The sequence below is a fragment of the Rissa tridactyla genome, chromosome 1 (genome assembly GCF_028500815.1).
Source record: "Rissa tridactyla isolate bRisTri1 chromosome 1, bRisTri1.patW.cur.20221130, whole genome shotgun sequence".
In the NCBI taxonomy this organism is placed as follows: domain Eukaryota; kingdom Metazoa; phylum Chordata; class Aves; order Charadriiformes; family Laridae; genus Rissa; species Rissa tridactyla.
In genome coordinates, this window is record NC_071466.1 from 106,856,929 (window position 1) to 106,877,791 (window position 20,863).

General features: G+C 43.2%; 1 protein-coding gene across 4 annotated transcripts in view; it reads left to right on the forward strand.

Annotated features, from left to right (window-relative positions):
* APP (amyloid beta precursor protein) overlaps positions 1–17,654 on the forward strand; it is a 224,378-nt gene extending 206,724 nt beyond the window's left edge. For all 4 annotated transcript variants that reach the window (XM_054183121.1, XM_054183112.1, XM_054183103.1 and 1 more), the window contains 3 exons: positions 5,564–5,664; positions 8,721–8,867; positions 16,393–17,654. In XM_054183121.1, coding sequence (XP_054039096.1) covers positions 5,564–5,664; positions 8,721–8,867; positions 16,393–16,494 — 350 coding nt within the window. In that variant the 3' untranslated portion in view covers positions 16,495–17,654. The remainder of the gene's footprint in view (positions 1–5,563; positions 5,665–8,720; positions 8,868–16,392) is intronic.
* The last annotated feature ends 3,209 nt before the right edge of the window (positions 17,655–20,863 follow it).

Below are 20,863 nucleotides of genomic sequence, written 5' to 3' on the forward strand. Positions count from 1 at the left end.
TGCTGTCATTACATCTCTTGCTTAAACATGCTACTTTTGGTTTTCCCTATGTGAAGACCACCCAAGTCTGCTAGTTTCAACTGTGCTTCACTCAGAGGTTTAATTTTTAACTCTAAAAGTAGCTGGAACACCACAGGCACAGCTGGTACTGTTTCAGATACTTCCTAAATAAAATCACAAGATCTTCCTAAGCTATTATTTAACCGGTAGATGAAGCAATTACGAGCAGTGTAGTAGGTAATGTGCACCTAATTGCGTCCTTGGTGGAATTCATTGTACCCTCTTTTTCTTATCCTTCTTAAAGCCTAAATATATATTTACCCAATAGCTCATCTGAGTGAGAATAAAGTGTTCCCCAAAACAGCTACTTGGTTTTTATTTCATATAAGTACCTTTTAACTCCTTATGGTTTTGGGGTTTGGGGTATTTTTTTTTCCCCCTTTAAGGGCAAGGAACAGTAAGGTTTGCATACGCTGCTCTTTTTGATGTTTGGATATGTGTGTGCATGCGTGCGTGCATGTGTACACATGTATGTATAAAAGCAAGTAACATTACTAATTAACAGCAATGTAATTAAAAGCCCATTATAGATGGCTCATTTTGTTGAATTCTACTAGATGCTTTTAAGCCCATGTTTTTGATGGCTGAATGGTTTTGTCAGTTTTTCTAAGGAGTTGCAAATTAATATATTTACCAGCTGAATTGTAGCATTTTTAAATTGAAGTAATTAGGAATGCAACTCCCTAAAGGTCGTATGTAATTCAGAAGAAGCAGCACTAATAAGTATCACTATTTGTGAATTTTCAGTGGGGCTGTTGCTCTCATTTTTTTTCCTTATAGATTGGCTTATGTGTTTGGCTTTTGTGTTTTAGACTTGGTAGTGAAAAAACATCGTTTTGTGTCAGAATTAAAGGTCTTGTCACATATTTAACTTTCCTTTGTATGCTTGTCTTCAGTGCAAGAGTAGAGTGGTATTAGGCAGCCCTTACCTGTTTGCATCTTATGTGATTTGCACACCTCTGATAAAAGTTTTGGAAAGACCCTTTTTCCCTCCTCAGTTAGTTTCTCCTTCTTCAGTTACTACCTTTGAAAAACAGATCTTTGATTTTAGCATGTAGGTCTAAGTATGTAGTCACAAGAATGAACTGAAAATAAAGAAAAGTCAGTTAAATAGAAAATCTAAATTCTATAATGTAACATGGTGGACAGGCATCTATATATTTTTGTCTTATACCATGTGTTTAATTGATTCCAGTGCGAGTCATGCTTCTCTTACTATATAATCAATTATTTGCAGAAGTCCACCAGCTTACCCTAGTCATACTTTTAAAAGTGTTTTTCCTCGCTTTTCCTCACTTCTAAGGGAGATAGGAGGAAGGAAAAAATTGCTATCAGATTTGTTAGTGCAAGAGAAGATTTTTCTGTTTCTGACCTTTTTCCCGTACGAGCTGCCAAAGACAAGTTTTAATCGGTCTAACAGCATTAACTTCCTAATATCGGGTCCTACTTTGTGTTCAGATCCCATGGCATTTTTGTGGATTGGTTGAGTAAGGCCAAGTAGACCAACAGACCTTGGTCACGTGTCCCAAAGCAAAAAAAAAAATTCTGCCTGATCTCACGGCAAAAGATCGGCTTAACCTGCTGCATGCTGGAAGTACAGTGCCAGCATTACTGGCTGATGGGAATGGGAGGAGGGGAGGGGACCCTCAAAGAAACGTGGCTTTAGGGAAGCCTGAGCCTGATTTTTTTTTTTCCAGCAGCTGAGACTATTGATGAACTTCACACCTTCTGTCGCTCATTGGTGTGAAGGCTCCTGACCTGTTCAGTCCCCTGAAATGCTGCTGTAACTCCTGCCCGGGGCATTTGGCTCTGTTTAACTGAAGCTAACAAAGACTCGCAGTCTAAGCCATCATAGCTTGCTTTCACTCAAAGTGGTCAGAGCTCAAGAGCAGAAGTGCCCAAGCCCATTATCCTGCCTCTAGCAGGGGTGCGTACAGGATACTTACAGACTTCGCCTCTGCCTTATGCTTCTGCCACATCCACTGAGCTTTTGGCAGCCAGCATTTGATAGACTTCCAGGACTGGAAATGGTATTTTCAACGTCGTGTTTAGTAACCCTGGATCAACCTTTCTTCTTTCCATTTGTTCATTTGTATTTTGAACATCCTCACGATTTGTGCCAATGAGTTCCACAGTCCAATTTTGCATTATGCCAAATTATATGTACACACGTTTTCATTGGTTGTTAATCTGCTGTGTCATAGCCATGTTGGTGTCCTGTACTTTCTTAGGAGAAGTAATGAATAAGCGTTTCCTGTAGACTTTCTCCTTCTCATTCACAGTCATATAGACCTCTGTAGTGTTTCCCCTCGGTTGTCTCTTCCAGTCTGAAGACTCCCGATTTGTCTAGTCCTTCTTGCACAGAAACCATCCATACCAGTGACAGCCTGTGTCTCCCTGTGTTGTGTCTTTTCTAGTTCTGCCTTCAAGGTGGGGTGACCAGAATGAATAGCCAGATTTAAAATGAGGATGCATCATTTATGCAGTGGTATAACGGTGTTTTCTTTTTTTCTCTGTTCCTTCATAATTACTCCTAGCTTTCTCTTTGCCTTTTTGACTGCTACTGAGCCAACTGCCCACAGAGAGTTACCCACAGTGACTGCAAGGTCTCTGTCCTGGGTGGAACAGAGCTAATTTAGAGCCTGTTGTTGTGTATGTATAGTAAGGGCTGTGTTATCCCTGTGAGCACCACTTTACATTACATCAATATTCAATACCATTCCCCTTTTGTTGCACACTCAGAATTTGTAATACCCTTCTGCAGTTTTTTGCAGCTGGTTTTGACTATCCTTTTTTTCCTTTTAATTTTTGTCAGTAAACTTTGTCATGTCACTGTTCACTCCCTTATCCAGATCGCTTTACAAACAGCACGGCACAGATCTTTGTGGGACCCTGCTGGTAACCTTCCTCCATTGTGAAAGATGGCTGTGTATTTACACTTCATTTCCATTTACACTTCGTATCTTTTGATCAGTTACGAAAAGTCATGTAGGACTTTCCCTCTTAATCCTTGCCATCTTAGCTTCTGCCAGAATGTTGATCGGGGACCTTCTCAAAGCCTTTCTGGAAATCCAGATTCACTCGAAGCCAAATCACTCCTCCCCATGTGCTTCCTAACTCTTCCAGTGACAGAGCTCTAAGAGGTTTGGGAGGCAGGACTTTCTCTCAACAAAAGACAAGTTGATTCTTCACGGCTGTATCTCGTATATGTATTGGATATGTTCTGATCGATATTTATAGCTTTGGTGAATTTGCCAGCTGTAGCGGCAGAGTCGTGCAGTTCCCCAGGCCCTTGCATTAGGGGAGTTTCCATGTGGCGCTTTTGCTGGCGTGTCTAAGGGGCAGCAGGAGTGGCCGTGGGCAGTGGGGAGCAGCTGGGAGCCGGCCGCCTCTCCAGCCCCTCCAGCTGTGGGCAGCGAACCACGTCCTGGGAAAGCCTCTTCCCCCCAGCTATTTAATCTATGTGAAGCACTGCTGTTTCACTGTTCTGTTTTTCCCCCTCCCCTTTTCATCCTAAAAACAAAAAGGCGGGGACATTGAAGAGGCGCCTCTGTGCCAGATACATGTTCTTGGTTTTTTCGTTTCCCGTTGATGCAGATGTAGGGGCTATTTTGAGACGATACACAAAGGAGAGTGACTTGTATTCTTGTTTTGGTTTGGAAAACTAACCATAGCTGCTTCAAAGATAGAAAGTTAAACCTCTTTTCAGGTGCCATGTGGGTTTTATTTCCTTCGTCTCCATTTCCTCCTGCATTTCATTGACAGAACATCATGGTTTGTTTTCAAACTGCAATTCCTTAAGTACTTTACGGTTCTTGCATTTAGAAATGGTCTCTTGTATATAAATGTCATAATATACTTCTGTCACTACTGCAATGTGGCATCAAAAATCAGATGCTTAATAAAGAAAATTGAGATCTTCCCCTAAGTGCTTCATTCCTTAAAAAGGAGACACTAAGGTAGAATTCATGGAGCAGTCAAACTGTTCAAGAAAATAACCATAAATAACTTTACTGCATGAAGATGATTCTTGTTCTCTCCTTTGCACGATTTACTGTGAAAAGAAAGATCAGAACCCTAGAATGGGATTGTCTGTACAGTCCAGAGAAGTTCTTGGAAGGTCTGTTCTTGCTGACTCATAACACAAAAATAAATCATCATTTAAAGAAAATTGCACAGAGGAAATTGCACATTCAAAGGCAATAAAAGGGCATTAAATAATTCTTGCATTGAGTGCTACTTTAGACTGTGGAGCTCATTGGCACATGGAATTCTTCAAGAATTTGAGAGTCCAGAGAGATGGTAGAACACAAGAGCAGTCAACAGTGTTGGGAATTTTATAAGAGGTTCTTCCTCTCCATCAAAGCTGAAGGTCAGCCCAAAATACTAAGAATCAGAATGAAGGCTTGGAGAGAGGAGCTGGAGTGGTAAGGTAAAATGCTCAAATAAATATAGACAAGGAATATGAACCAGTTTGTTCTTATCACATTAGATAGGGTGAGGAAATAACTTCTCATAAACACCATGCTTCTGCAGTGTTTGTACCTCCAAGAAATATAAATGTCAGTCAGTTGGTGCTGAGAAGGAAAATAACCAGCTACGTGAATACCCATATGTTCTCTGTAAGCCAGAGCCAACTTTTCAGGACATAGATACACCTATAGGACGCACTGTTTAGCTATTTTAAGTCTCATTGTCCTAAGTCTGTTTTCTTGGAGGAAATCCTGGCCTTGTTTCCAGTTTGACAAGTGCAGCATCTCCCTTTCACACCCAAAAGGGGAGAACAGAACTGCAAACTACCTACAATTAAAATCACTGCAAGCTTTGCTTACTTGCTTTACTGTATGTTTCTAATCAAGGGAGACAGTTATCATCTCTCAGGCAGAAGATTTGAATCATATTAATTCTGAGCAGTCTGAAATTTGAAACCAAATAAGAACTGTGTAAACTTCAAACGTTTCAATTACTCTTATTCATGCATGTTTGTGCAAAAGGTACAGACTCACAGGAAGCAAGAAAATATAATAAATATCTGGGGTTCCCCACCTCACACCACGGGTATGTGTTTTTTCCTCACAGCAGCCTGAGCTTAGGGAGGAGGAAGATTTCAGCCTAAACATCAAATTTTCTTGACATTGCTAAAGAGGCTGTCAGAGCAGATCTGTCTGAATCCTGTGAGCCAATTCAGGAGTCCGCTGTTGGTCCCTCCCGGCTTAGTTCTTGCAGTGTTTCGTGCTGAAAAGTCTTTGATGCTGGTACCAACATAGCTGCAGTGGATTAAGGAACATTTAGCAGAGGAGAAATTTTACCAGCTCATTCTGTGTCACCTCAGTGGGACTTGAAACATCAGATGAACCTCACATTCCTCCCGGTTCGCTTTCACGTTGCATCACACCTCCTCCGTGTGAATGATACCGTTGCCCTCTGCTCGTATGGTGGTGGAGGTAAGCAGAGTGCAATTGAGTCGATGACTTTAATGAACTGTCATTGCGGTGCAATGCAGGTTCCGGGTTGACCAACATTAAAACAGAAGAGATATCTGAAGTGAAGATGGATGCGGAGTTCCGGCATGACTCAGGATATGAAGTTCATCATCAAAAGCTGGTGAGTGAACAAAGAATGCTTTCCACACATGTGTTTTGAGTTGCTGATTCAGTCTTGAACTAGTGGGTCAATTATGTCCATGTTTCCCCTGAGCGATGTGGATGCTGAAAGTGACAGCAAAAAGTTTTCACATGAACAGATTTAGATTTTTCTGGTTCTCTCTTAAATAAGAATAAACCTGGAATAATTTCAGCAGAGAGGATGGGAAGCCATTAAGTCTCACACAAGAGGAAATTCTGACAGTTCGTGCCCTTGCACTGCCACGTGGCTGGATGTGGTCGTATGGGCAATACTTTTCCCACAGTCACGGTCACATAACTAAAGAGAAGGGATACAGAGGAAGGAAAATGCTAAGTTTAAAAAAGAAAAAAAATATTTTGATGGAGGCACGCAGCATGGCACAGCAACAAATAAAGTGACGCCATTTCAGGAATAGACTCCTTTTCTGTCAAAACGGATGGTGGTGGTGCATGAAGGAGCTGAACTCCATGGAGCATAAACTTTCATAAGATAGCCTGCTTGGGATAAGAGGAGATTCTGCACTGGCCTTAATATTAATTTGTACTTGGTTGTATCTGTGTTTTGTTCCTTAAGATATGTTAAATTATTAACGGGTAAAGGGCAGGTACAAGCAAAATATTGTTCCCCATTTGAACTGTGCTGCTTGTGAACTCAAAAGTAACAACCAAAAGCATTATAAGTAAGAACAAGCATCTTCTAAAAGCTTTTCTCAGTCCCTTAATAAGTAATGAAGAACCCAGACAGCAGTGTTGACCGTAAACCTTTTCTGCTTCCTCTTTTGTAAAGGTATATTACATGATGAGATTTCAGTTCGGTGACTTTCAATATCCTGATATTAAACTTGAAAGCTTTTTTTTTCTTAATATATTCTTAAAGCTAAGTAGTGCTGAAAATTAAAATTAACATGGGACTCAAATTTGCATTTGAACTAGGCAATCACGGTGTGAAAAGATATTCTGTCATCTCTTTGATGCTGAGAACTGAGAATTCCCAGTTTGACGAGCTAATCTAAAATGCATTAGCGCTAATTTGGGAAATTCTGACATGCTTAGCTCAGATGGGTTAAACATCCTGATGGTGTAAACCAGTGTGAGTTTACTGAAAAGAAGGAACTTGCAGAAATGTGTTTTAGGCACAGTCATTAATTGATCCTGTGTCACATGCACTTCCCAGCAGCAATCTTGAATGTTTGAAGTGGTTTGATACCATCCCGAGCAGTTTGGTGCAGGGAAACTACCCTTACGGTGGTGGCTGCTAGGGAACGCGTCGCAATCTCTGCACTCTTACTGACAGGTACAACCATTGTTTAGAAATTAGTAAGCTGCCCTCTAGGTTATCTTTTTCAATTGAGACTGAGCAAGGCGTCCGATATCGCCGAGAAGGTGCTGGACTGATGCCTTACAGGGCATTACTTGTTTACCACGTGCCATATCCTAGCTGATGCCCTTCTCCATTAGCTTTAATTCAAAAGCAGTAAGCAGAAAATACTTTCATCCGTGTTTTCCCTCTCCTGTGCCCTGGTAGGATTTACTGAAACAGTCTCCTTAGGATATTGCTTTGAATTCAGCTGCACATTGTATTTTACATGCAAACTTCTGAATTGAGCTGAAATTGCAGTTATTTTCTCCTTTACGGGTGTTCATGTTTTAACTGTACGTTAAGTTGATTTTCATGGCTCAGATTGCCTAAGGCCTCCCTGGGTTGCGCATGTACATTAGCTGGGGCATTTCACAGTGCTCCGAAATAGTATGGTAACAGAATTTCAGTCCTGGGCAGGTAAAATTGGCAGAAGAAATTATTACTTCGCATCATTTTATGCCAACACCGTCCATTGTGTGTACTTTCTAGTGAATTCTTAACTTTGTTTAAACACAGTTCTTGCTTATGACTAGGAACAATATAAATATTTATACTGCATGCTTTAATACCTCTCTGAGGAAGACTGTGTTTCTTAAAGAGTGCAAATGTTACACAGCTCATTATAATTCTCAGCTGGTTTCCTGATTCCCTCTGCATTTTTGTTAAATACTTGTCAAAGTGTTTAGTCTTTCAGAGTGAGGTAGTCTTACAATTCTGTGACTATAATTTATTCTCTAATCCTTTTTGCCCATTTTTGTTAAAAATAATAGTAATAAAAGCCCGCTATTGACAAGGGGACAAAAGGTTTGTAAAGTATGCACAGATGTAAAATAATCCAGCATATTCCTTGAATACAAAGCAGGACAGTGAAAACAATCACCCACTTTTCATACCTGCTTCTGTTGCTAGAAGCCAGTCTTATTAAATGCATAGTAAAGCATCCTGCTGTCCGCTGATTTGCCTTATCAGTGCATATAGTTCAAGTGGATCTTCTCTGTTTTTCACACAACTGTTACCTTGACTAGGTCTCGCATGAGTATTGTCGTCATCCAGGTATAGCTCATTCTCCATTTACCCTGCAAAATCTTGGTCCATTCATAGTGGTTGCTTAGATCGGCATGCTCCTGGTTTTCGACTCTTATCTCTGGTGTGAGAATTTTCTCCCATCTGGTTGTGTGCAAGTTTCACTGTTGTCCTACAGATCTTCTCTGCTCCTTTATCGAAGAAATGCAACAGACATAGTCCAAACAAGCCGCGCAGATGTAGATTTATGAACACTTTAATGATCAGCATTCTAAAAATAAAGAAATCTGTATGCTCCCTGGTTACTCCACTACAAGCTTATCAGTCATTTTGCAATTAGTTTGACTCGCTTACCCAAGAAAAAAAAAACAACAGCTACTATCTAAGACCCATGTAAAGCAGAGACGTGGAGATGAGTCTTCCCCTTAGCCACAGCACTGCTGCACCACAGGCAATAGATTTCCCAAATTGCTCTTCTCCAATTATGAGAGCTTTGTGGTACAACAGTCCAGTTTTGAATAATTAGGGTGACATACAATGCTGCTTAATTGCTGATACTTCAATAGGCTTTATGTTGCTGTGGCAGCTGGACAGGTTAGCCAAATACTCAGTCAACTTCTTATCAGACACTTTCCTTTATTTTTCTTTTGTAGGTGTTCTTTGCTGAAGATGTGGGTTCAAATAAAGGTGCCATCATTGGACTAATGGTGGGAGGTGTTGTCATAGCAACAGTGATTGTCATTACTTTGGTGATGCTGAAGAAGAAGCAGTACACATCTATTCATCATGGGGTTGTGGAGGTAAGAAAAGACTCCTAAGCGCAACTGTTGTCACATGTATAACACAGTCAACACACTGCTCTTCATTTACAAATGAAGAAACCGTGCTTTTGGCTAGCCTAATGCTCACAGTTGGAGTGTTGTATCTGGCAGAGTGGAATCGAATTGCCTCATTTTCTGTAAATGCAGACACAATATAAACCATAATAAGTTGGGTGTAAAACTACAAGAATATCTTCTGGAACTATCCCAGACCAATCACCTCATAATGGGAAAGTTCATTTTATGGGAAACTTAACAGCAGCCAATGAGCAGATACTGCACAAGAGGAAAACTCTGGTTTTATTGTTGGGAATGCACAAGCATGGATTTCTTTGTTTAGCTTGCAGATAAACATTTGAGGCAGGTCTTCTGTGGATTTTGCTGCATGCTACAAGGATTTTCCCTACCCAGATACTTTATTACTTTTTGTTCTCTAAATGAGATTTTCTTTTGCCACTGATAGCTTTTGATTTATGGATAATCTGAAACTCATAGATTTAAGAAACAAATAATATATAAGACTTTTATATGGGATTTTCAAGATGAAGACTCTGTTGTCTTTTCCCAATCTACCAAGTAAATTTGTGGTCAATTTACAGTAACTTAAAATACGTTGTTTGTTGCTTGGGTATAAGAAAGGATCTCTGTAAGCAGAAAAAATTATTTAAGAGAACTGGAAGGGGGTTCATGTAACTTTTTTTTTCCCCTTGTGTATTGATATCTAGTTTGCTGTGTGGTTGTCTGCTTTGCAGGTAGTACTTAAATTATCCAGCATGTGAAACTTCTATATGTTTTGCTTTCGCAAACTGCTATTTTGAATTTTTTATTTAAGTCAAGTCTTGTTCAAGTCCACAGTTATGTTAGTTTTACCTTGAGTCAAATGAAGCTTGCTTAGGTCTTGCTGGAGACATACATGCTGCCTTATGCATGTATTCCACCATCTGGGACAATGAAGGGTCTTGAAAATATTTGAGTAAGCCTTTGTCTTAAGCCTGTGCTTGTGTGTCCCTCTGTCCATGCTGTGGTGGCCCACCTGGTTTGAAACCTTCCAAAGAGACATGGTCAGAAGAGCACCAACTCTTTGGGGCGAGATTTGAGCAGACAGCAAGCTGTGTAGAACTTGGACTGAGAGGCAGAAAGTAGTGAGCAAGAATCTCAGCCTTAACTTTCCATATGAAAGGTTACAGCCCATTTTGTAGAAAACTGAAACAGGTTTTAATTTTAAACCACCTAGCTGATAGCTGCTGCCAATAGTTGTGCAACCTGAGACCCTCCTTTGGCTGAATTCAGGAACAACAGAATAGTCCAGGAGGCTTGTTAGGCCAAAACCCCGAATCAGAGGTTGAATGTGGATATACCATTATGGCAGTACAACCTTAAAATTTCAGGTGGGCTTCATCTGATAGAATGATGTGGCAAAGGTAATCCTGGATTCCTACGAGCTTTCTTCAGTGACAGTGAACTTGGAAATGTTGGACTAGAAATAACATGCACAAGCTGAACAAGTAATTCATGTCAAAACGACAGCATCACTTAGCGAATAAGAAACTTTACAGATAAGACCATAAATCTATAGCATGTGGATCTACCAAGAGTATTAGTGGAATAGTACCACGCTGTAGATGGTGTCGCCTTGTAGATTGGCTGCATTGTGTCTGGCACGGGCAGGCAGGACTCCTTATTCTGCCAGACTCGCTCTGTGGTCTTGGCAGACTGCGTAGCCTCACTGTCTGAGCTTCCTGCAAGAAAGGCATAACACCTATTTTTGTCCTAGGTTGATGAAAATTTTGTAGCATGCGCTCTGGGGGGGGAAAAAAAACACCCGAAGATCCATATACAACTGATGTTCAATATTAAAATGTTTTCAAAATTAAGCTCTTCCATTCTAAAGAGGATTAATTTATTTAGCAACGGTGCACCTTCAATGTGCTGTCCGCAAAAAGCATGGAAGAGCAAAATCACTTGATATAAAAATAACTGTACATCAGGTCTAGGTTGGCTGAGTGTATTTTAGCAAATCTGGCCACCTGTTTGTTGCATGTCAGAAGTTACTGTGAGGATTTAACTGTGCTAATGGATGCAAGATGACAAAACAGCTCCTGTTCCACCTGTATTCTTCTCTTCCAAAAAGTCAACTCTTGACTCTAGTACTTTTCCTCATTTCGCTGTTTCTTTAACAAAATACATTATTAAAATTCCTGTTAGCTTTTTTTTGAAGCTCTGAGGAGGAATATACTTGTCCTATTTAGAAAAAGTGTCACAATAATTTTCTTCCGAGTCCAAGAATATAAATGCTTCAAAGTGGTTCAGCCTCTAGGCACAGGAGTGCCACAGTTAAGTAAGTAAATGACCGAGTGATTGAAAATGACTTCTTATATGTGCACGTAGAAGCTCCGGCAAACATTTTGAAGGTGTTTTTTTCGTGGTGCAGCCGCCCCAGCTGTCTGCAGGAGGTTACTTCCTCCATGAAAGCATGTGGCGAAATAGAGGTTCTCGCCTCTCCTGTGCTCCACACTACAGCCGACTGTCTCAGCTCCTCCTCTTTCAGGATCTCCTCTTTGAAGCTCATTCGCTTTCTGTTACGGAGGGAGCACCTCCAGCAGGAGCACGTGGGGAGAGGTGACAAGGGGAGCGCTCACAGCAGTAGCAAAGAAGCTGTTAAAATTCCTGTAGTACTCTGCAAAGTCCATCTCTGAGAGTCCCGTTTGCAGGTGTTTATTAGGCAGCATTCATTTGCTATCGTTTAAACAACACAAGGTTGTGTTCGGTGCATCTCTGGGGGCTGCCAGCACCTCCTCTCAGGGCTTTTGATCTGCCCCACATGTGTAGAGGCAGCACATGAATTTTTCTGCAGCATTACCATCTTCCTGACTCCACGTTAGGGTTTTCTGTGTGAAAGATGCATAGGCTGAAGCAGAAGGGGATGGATGGGCAAACAGTCTCAAAAGAGGTCATATACCTGAGCTGTTGTCTCAAGAGACATCACAGTGTAGAAAAGAGAAGTGTCTAGGCTGCTTCTCAGCAGCACCGCAGTACCCACACCTCTTACAGGCTGTGTTCAACTTCTGCCGCCTCCATAACGGGTGCAAAAAGCTTCTTAAAATGGTAAAGGGCTTTAGGGATTTACTGACAAGGAGATAAGCGGGTTCAAGGCATGTCGTTTGGCAGAGCAATAGCTAGGACAGAGGCTGTAAGGAGCGAGAAGAAGAGTTTGGCGGAGTCAAAATTGGTAAAAGTGAGTAGAAGAAAAGACATTTAGGATGAATGACGGTGCACATAGGTTGGTGGCAAGATGGATTACCCTGCGGCAGACAGCTACAGGAAGGAGGTGAAGTGCCAGCACTAGTCATTTTAAAGGCTAAAGGGGAAATTTAAAAAAAAAAAAATTACTAAGACTGCAAGTAGGAGCCTCAATAAATCCCTTTCATCTAAAATGCCATATTTCAGAGGTTATTGGACTTCCGCTATAAACTAGTTTTATCAAAGTGAGACTTCTTAATATAGAATATTGTGCAAGGGTGTTAAAAATTCAGTCTGATTTTACTGTCTCCTTCCTCATACTTTTTTCCTAATCTCTTTCTCCTCCCTGATTTTCTTCCAAGTTTCTCTGGTTTCTTGTCAATTCTATAGTCTCTTCTGCCTTGCACTTTCTTTGATTCCTTTTTACTTATGTTGTTGTCTTACCCGCTGTCTTTCCCACAAGCAGGTTATGCTGTGTGCTTATCGCATCTTCTAGTCCTGAATAAGAAGTGCTGAGTGGGAGGCTTAAGCTAAAACGGGTGACAAAGTTCAATGCAGTGTTGTTTGGAGCTTAAATATGAAGAAGTAAGCACAGGTTCTGGCATACCCATCCTTTCCATACCAGCCTAGCGGGGGGAGCTTTCTAGAAAGGCAGATGCTCTCAGGGATGTATTGATACACAGACACCTGTGATTCCTCAACCCGCAAGCTTCATATTGCTCTTTAATTTCATGCTAGAAGAGAATCTGTTGGTGGGTTTAGTCGTGAATTGTGAGGCTCTCGCTTCTTGGTTTGGTGAAGCACCAGATACTCCTGTAGCGTGGTGTTACGGTGCGCAAGAACCAGGGCTGACCTGATGCTACAGCAGCCCCCTCAAGAATGAAAGGAAGGGTGGCCTTTCCTCTGGGCTTGCTTTGTGTTCCTGTTTTCTGTAAGTGCTGAAAATGCTACAGGAACGCTTGCCACTTTCCCTGCTTTGTTCTCTTCCCTTCACAGCCGTGTTAAGTGACAACTTCAGCAGCAGCAGATGGCACATGGCGACATTGTCACAATGGAAGTAGTTCACACTGTGAAATTTGCGTGGTCCTCAGGGCGGGGATTAGGCCTTTTACGTGTTTGTACAAAACTTGCATAGAATGGATTCGTCAGGCCCTACTGCTGTTACACGGATTACGTACACCAAAACAAACAGCAGTAGCACCGAGGGACCGTCAGCAGTTGAGTCGCTGCGTATCCTCCTTGTGGAGGGAGAAGTTGGCAACCCCTGGAGAAAGGAGGGGTACAGCAGCGGGGAGCAGCCCAGCCCCTGGAGATAGCTGCCGAGATGAGTGCTGTGGGTTGTGGCCGCCCTCGCTGCCCCTCACCCAGCCCCGCCGCTGCCTTCTCTGCTGGGCCCAGGTGAGGCTTGGGCAGCAGGCGCGGGCCAGTCTTGAAAACGCAAGCGCGCAGTTGTGCGCTGGCTGCCGAGCGCCTGGTTGTGCAGAAATGTCTTAGGGATTTGGGTGTGGAAGTTGAAGTGGAGACGGGCTGTGAAATTCCCAGGGGGTTCTCCCATCCTTGATGGATCAAAATGATTGCTGGCAGCCAAGCTGAGCACTGAGCCCTCACCACTCACGTGGGCTGGCCGGCGGAAGCTTGCGTCCTTCCGTAGAAAAGAAAAAAAGGTGTTTTGTCACTTCTGGAGAGGGAGGAGGGCAGGGAAAGAAAAACTCTATTTTTTTTATCTCCCCTAATTTCTAAAACAAGGGAAATCTGGAAAGAGCAGCTTAAAGTAAGAGCGCCATCTCCCTAAACAGGATCTTGCTGCCGGAGAGCATGTTGCAGGAGGTGAAGAAATAGATGGATTTTGGGTTTGTCATGTAAGAGAATCACTCCATGCAAATACAACTTGAGAGAGAAAGACGGCCTTTGAATGGCAGTATTTTAACAGCAAAAAGGCCAAGTTATATTACAGAATCAGAAACACAGGGAGCACGGTGTCAGCTCAGCCCAGTGATCCTTTCTGCCTGGCATCCTGTTCCCTGCGTGCAGGAGTCAAGGCTGGAAGGCTCAGGACTCCCAGCCATGGAGAGTTTCACAGCAGCTTGCGAGCAAAAGCACTCTGTGATCCTTGAAGTTGGGTATTTCCCAAAAATGTGCAATTATTGCATAAGAAAAGGATTTGATGGGAGATACAGTGTTGACCGAAAGTGCAATTTGAGAGCTGGAACGTCAACAAGGAGATTTACAAGGGGCACAGATAGGAAAATGGGTCAGATTTGGGTTAGCAGTTTGTCTGAGCAGTCCAATACACGTGCCACACAGAGAACCATTTCTTCTCTTAAGTAACAAATAAAAAGAACACGAAGACCGAAGATGGCTCTGAGAGGAGCCATTTTCCGCTGGGCACTGTGGGAAAGGTGGTGCTGTGGTATAACCTACCGCAATAAAAGAATGGCTGCAAAAATGAGCTGAGCTGCGTGCGTTTGTCCCAAGCATGGAGGAACATACCTTTAATCTTTCTCCAGGGTATCAGGTAACAACTCAGCGAAGGTCACAGTCTGTCCCCACTAAGCTGAGTTATATCCAGTATTGTAGAGTAGATTTAAAATGAGTATCGGCCTTAAGTACTTCTCCTTCGCTTTTTTATTGACAGGTTAGAGTAAGTTAGCCTGCTATATGCGGCTTCTGGAGAGAATACCCTTTCCATTATCCAAAAGGCTATTTTTATCCTAAAAGTAAATGGCTGTTTTTCCTAAAGGTCGCTGCTTACAGGAAGCCACAGGAAAATCTTCATCCCTAATAGGGTAGAGAAGTCTTAGGCACCTTCCCGATTTCAAATTTTTGACAATTTAGAATTCACTTTTTGCCTTCTCTTTTAAGAGCTGTCAGACACGAGATAAATCTGATCTCAAATGAAATAGCTGACAAGCAGGCTTTCTTAGCTCCGTTTTCACAGGTGGTTAGCAAGATAGCCAGGCTACAGTAGGTTTTGAATGCACAACAGCTATTGAGCTCATACAGCAGAGGTAAAATACCTAATTAACATTTAGAGACTGTTCTCGCCTACTCTAATTTGACGGAGTTTTGCATTACTGTAATGTTCAGTGAAGGAAGAAAATAATTTGTGGAGCAGCAGGTATGCAGTGGACAAGTCTTGACTGAGCTGTCTTTATGCCTGTCAAGTAATCAAGAAAGGTGAATTTTTGTTCAGTAGAAATACTTAAACCAGTGCAGACATGTCAAGCTTTTTGTCAGGAAACTGAACCAAACTCAACCTTGGAGCCAGAGCAGTTCTGTTTCCGTGAGTGCGATGGGATTTTTCTTCCTCAGCTTGTGTCTGGGCTACTCTGGCATTTCCTTGCTACCCTCATTTTATTTTTTCCAATTAAGTTTTTTTTTATCTTGAGACCACAGCATCTGCAACAGATCTGGAAGCACAATATAGAGAGGAGGCAGCCTCAGGCCACTTCTTTCAGCTTTTGAGTGAGCTTTTTTTCTTTTGGGATCCAGTTGATCCCAAGTACATATACCAATATATATCCTGGGGGAAGACCAGATAATGGGGGACTAGCAGGGAGATGCAAAATATATCCCTTTTTTGTTGTTGTTTGTGGAGTTGCATCCTTTCTGAGCCAGGTAACAAAAACCAAAGCTGGTACTGTTGAGTTTGATCAGCTGGTTTTGAAGTCCTGCAGCAAAAAATGAGCTGCAGGATTGTTCCTCTTGCCTTATCTTCGCCTGCATATTACTCTGTCCAAAAAGTGAACCATGACTGTCCAAGCTGGAAAGACCATCTCTTGCAAGTCACTCTTTAAAGCTGTTGCTGGCTTCTCATTTATTGATGGGTGCAGTGCTGTGTGTTGATTTTGCTCAGGAGGTGTAACTTGGCGTCCTGCGTAACTTGGAGAGAAGAGTTTTTGGAAACGGTTGTCTTTTCAGACAATGTTATAGCCTCCAGGTATTAGGTTTAATACTCTGTTTGGTGGAGAAGCATCCCCATGACTTCCCAGCCACCTTTATTTTAGATTTTCTTATGAGATTTGGACCGAGCTTGGGCACTAACTTAATACTGCTCTTTGTTTAAAAAAAAAAAAAAAAAAAAAAAAGGCCGGGGTTGGGGGGGGAACTTGTCAAACAAACTGACTTGTGTTTCAGAGGATGCTTTCTGCCTGCACCCAGAGGAGAGGGTACAAAGTGTGTGGGGCGGCTGTAAAGCAGGGAAGCGTGGGGCATGCTGTGAATTAAGCAAGAACCTGACCCCGGTTGTTTCTTCTCGCGGCAGGTGGATGCCGCAGTGACACCAGAGGAGCGCCACCTTTCCAAGATGCAGCAAAATGGCTATGAAAATCCCACCTACAAGTTCTTTGAACAGATGCAGAACTAGGACACCACAGCAGCCTCATGAGTTGGACAGCAGAATGATTGCTTCACTGCCCATCGGTGTTCAGTTATAGAATAATGTGGAAAGAAAGAAAAACACTCTGTTTTATTATTTACTCATTCTCGCCTTTTGACAGCTGTGCTGTAACACAAGTAGATGCCTGAACTTGAATTAATAAAATCAGTAATGTATTTTCTCTCTCTTTCTCTTTACATTTCAGTCTTTACACTACATTATTAATGAATGTTTTTTGTGTACTGTAAAGAGGTTAGCTGTATTTAACTAGTGCATGGATAGATTCTCTTTCCCAATTATTTATCATGTAGCTCCTTAGCCAGTTGTATATTATTCTTGTGATTTGTGACAAAAATTAAGTCCTAATTGAAATATGCTTTAAGAATTGATGGGGGATGCTTTCTGTGTCTGTGGGGTTTAGCTGCTTCTCTTTGCTGAGCATTTTTTTCTGATCACTATGCATTTTAAAGTAAAACAACATTTTTTAAAAAGTATTCCAGATGAGTTACTGAAATTCTTTTCCTCTGCAGCTGCATTTTATTGTACAGATTGTTGCTCCTGCTGTATTAGTGACGTAGAAATCATGGGAATACACATTCGTTTCTTTGTGCCTGTTTTATGTGCACACTTTAGGCATTGAAAGGTAAACTTTATTTTCTTTTCCATGTATCTTTTTGATCTTAAAAAAAAAATATTAAAAAGAATCCCTGTTAATTGTGAGCACTTCTGGGGGGGAAAGTGCCTGCTGGTCGAAAATTAACGGGGATCCTCTGCAGGATGATTGTACAGACCATTGCTTATGAATTGATAGCTTTCTACACTGTGTTACATAAATAAATTAAGAAAAAAACGTTTGGGCAAGAGTTTTCTTTGGAGCCAGAAAACAAAGATTTCTGAAAGCCACTTAAATGGAAAACATGGGTGTTCACACTGAGAGAGGGTTGGGAAGGGATTTTCCTACAAAGGTTCATGGCACTTGCAGTTGGACCAGAGTGGAAAGAAGGCGGCAGCGAGGCAGGGTGGGAGTGAGGGGCGCCGACTTTGGCACATCTGCCCCTCTAAGACGTCGTCTCTTTTTTTTTTTTCTTCTTTCTTTCTTTCAGTCTGTATAATAGTGTTTTAATGTAAATAAATACATTCCTGGAGGAGCCACGTTGTCGTGGTCTGTTTCTGCGCCAACCAACCGCCCTTGCTCGGGCAGAGGGGTCAATGACTCGCCGCCCGCCTCCCTGCCCGTCCCCAGGAGGTACTTGCCAGCAGGCTCCTCTCTTGCCACTGCTGTGCTGCTGCTGTCGCCTTCCCGGTGAGACCAGTGCCCTGCCACCTGCTGCAAGACCATACAGCCTGGTACCGCGGCGTGGCAGGGGGTGCCCAGGGAGGGTAAAACGGCACCACCAGCAATTTTTCCCCAAAAGCTGTGGGAAGGGGGTGAAGCCGTGGGTGAGCTGTGGTATGTAAACCCCAGCCTGGCACCTTCTGCCCGTTGCCGGCTGGGAGCCCGACTGAGAGGGTCCTTCAGCCCCTGGCCCTTTGGGTGCACGCCTGCGGCACAGGGAGAGGACAGTAGCCCACCCCACAGGGCTGGCCTGCCGAGAGGCAACACCACAGCAGGTGAGTGGACCCAGTGATCTTCAAGGTGGTCCCTGTACCCAGCTCACAGCAAGGACCCCTTGGGTTGAGCTTGGAGATCAGTTGGTGGAGCTAAAAATTGGGTTATGAAGTAAAAGTGGAGGTGCATGATAAAGAAAGCTAATTGCTGTTTCTCTGTAGCAACCAGATGAAATAAAGCAGGACTGAGGAAGGAGGGCTAGGAGCAGAATAAAGACAGCAAGATCTATGTCCAGGGAAAGCTTCTTGATAACTCATTTTATCTGCAAGCCACGGCAGCCTCTTGTCCAACATCGCCTGTGGCATTTTGTCTCCCCAGCGAGCTGAAGCCTGGCTGCAGCTCAGGGGAGGGGGGGAGTCGCTCCAGACCTCGACTAAGACAAGATGACAGTTTCCCACCTTGTCGCACTGATTTGTTCCTCTTTCCCAGCCATGGCTTTCCACAAAACCTCACCGGTTTGGCCGATTTGCCTGCTGGCCTGGGACGCAGCCACGCTGGCCGGCTGACCAGGAGGTGTGTTCATTCAATGAGGGGACAGGTGGGGCATCCAGCCGGGATGCAGGATGGTGAAGAAACACCTGCTACTCTGAACCAGTAGCAGGAAAAAATGTGGAACTTCCCATCGCCTGTCACCAACCGAGTGTTTATTCCCTTTGCTCTCCCATCCCCACTATATCAAGGGAATGCAGCACCGGGGATCAGAGCCCTGCACGCCCTGGAGTACCAGTGTTTTATAAAGAATTTGCAGAACGTCGCAAGAGGATTTACCATCTCCGCTTTTAAAGCCAGGCCAGAACAATGGGTGCTGGTGAGCAGAGGCCTTCAGGCCCAAAATTGCTCCACAAGAAACAAAAATGGTTTGTTTCACAAATATTTAGGGTTAGGCTCCTGTCTGTGTGTGTCTTGTTATATAGGTCACGCATAACCCCTAGAAAGGAATACATAAGACTGTCTTCTGTGCGCATGTCCAGTATCATAGAAAAAGATCCCACTGAGGGGGGAAGGCAGGACGTAATTCAATTTAGTGCAGTCTCATTAAAGGAGCATTATGAAAATTCCTTTTAGGAGAAGCTGGAGTATTCCATAAGATACAGAGGGCCGCTGGCCTTTAGAGCAAATCCCATTTATAATACCATAATCCCATGCAATCCCAGTTATAGAAAAATGCAATTACTTGGAACAGCGATTCCCAGACACCAGGGGTTATTTGTCTGGTGAGACCCTGGTGCTGCTCTGGCTACTCGTGGACCAACTGTTAATGAATCACTCAGTTTCATGCACTGATTAAGTGATCAGTTTTTACAATTCCCTCGCCGTAGGCACACCCCTGAAAGAAAGGTGGTAACTACACACCTTGACGTGCACGTAAAGCGCAGGGGTGAAGAAAGTTCCTGAAACTTCAAGACGAAAACTGCCATGGCTGCTGCAACCCCAAAAGCTGCCCTGGCCATTTATCACAGCTCCCAGGTAACTGTGGCAGACTCCTGCCCGTCTCTAGCCACGCAAGCTCCTTTTTGTGAAAAGATTATATTAGGAGCGAATAAAAACACTGTGACAGGCTCATAAAATGGCGAGGCTGACAGAGGACAGTAGCCAAGCACCTCGCTTCCAAGTGCGGGATTGATTGGGCATCATCCACTTCAGCAATAAACCGAGCGGGGCGCTTACGTGCAGCGACGGACTGGAAATAAAATTCCACTCCCCAGCCTCAAGGAAATTATTCTTAGGGGGAGGAAATAAAGAAAATAAAAATATCCCTGGCTGTGGAGTTGATACCTCTACTGGGAAAAGTTTTCTAGCCTGAGTCATTTTGACGGAATGGGGTTAGGGGAGTGCTCACGCTGCCAGTCCATCTGCGGAGCTGGTGAGGGTGGTCCCTGGCGAGGAGGAGAGGCGCCAGGCAGGGATGAAGGCCAGCCCCAACCTCCTCAGCCACTCACACATGTGCTGGCTTTCAAAGATGCTGGCGGTCCCCCCCTTGGTTTGTGCAGACCCACTGAGATGAGCAAGCACCAGGGGCAAGGTGACCATTACCAGGTGTGTGCTACAAGAGCCGCCCTAGAAGATGCCCGTGTACATGTCACGCTCTCTGTTAAGTACCTGCCTCGTGCTAAATTAGGTTCTCCAGCTACGGGGTGGTCTAGGAAAAGCAAACCGAGGCCTGGTTGTTGCGCTTATGGAGAAGAGCTCGCAGTGGCTGTGTTTTCCATTAGGTCTGTCACGATCTTCGCACAGCTCCGAAGTCTACATCGTCATTATATCTGCACTTACCAAAGCAATTTTAAGGCCATTGCTGTGTGGCCAAATGGCTCATTTTTATTGTTTAAACTAATGGACTTTGTGGGTGGTGGGTAAGCTGCTGTTAAAATGCCTCCGGGCAGCAAGATTGAAAATATCCTAATGATATATGAGAACAGATTACAAATAACGCTGCGTGCAGCGTCCTGGTTGCGTTCCTCTGCAATTTTTCCACCGCTTGGAAAGTGAGGGTCTCGATTCGGTCAGGCCAGGATGGCTCTTCTCTCTTGCTGCTTCCCAGTAATTCTCTCTTCCACCTTCTTCCGAGAAGAAGCAAGCACTAAATCTTCCCTGCAGCTTTCTCCAGTCCTGGGAAATTTATTTGGCTGACTCTACAGAAAAATCTTTTAAGGTTCCAAATATAAGCATTGGGATTTATATAGTGGTAATAAAATATTCTGGCTTTCATGCGATTCTTAGCTAAAACACAGTGGAATTTGGACACTGAAT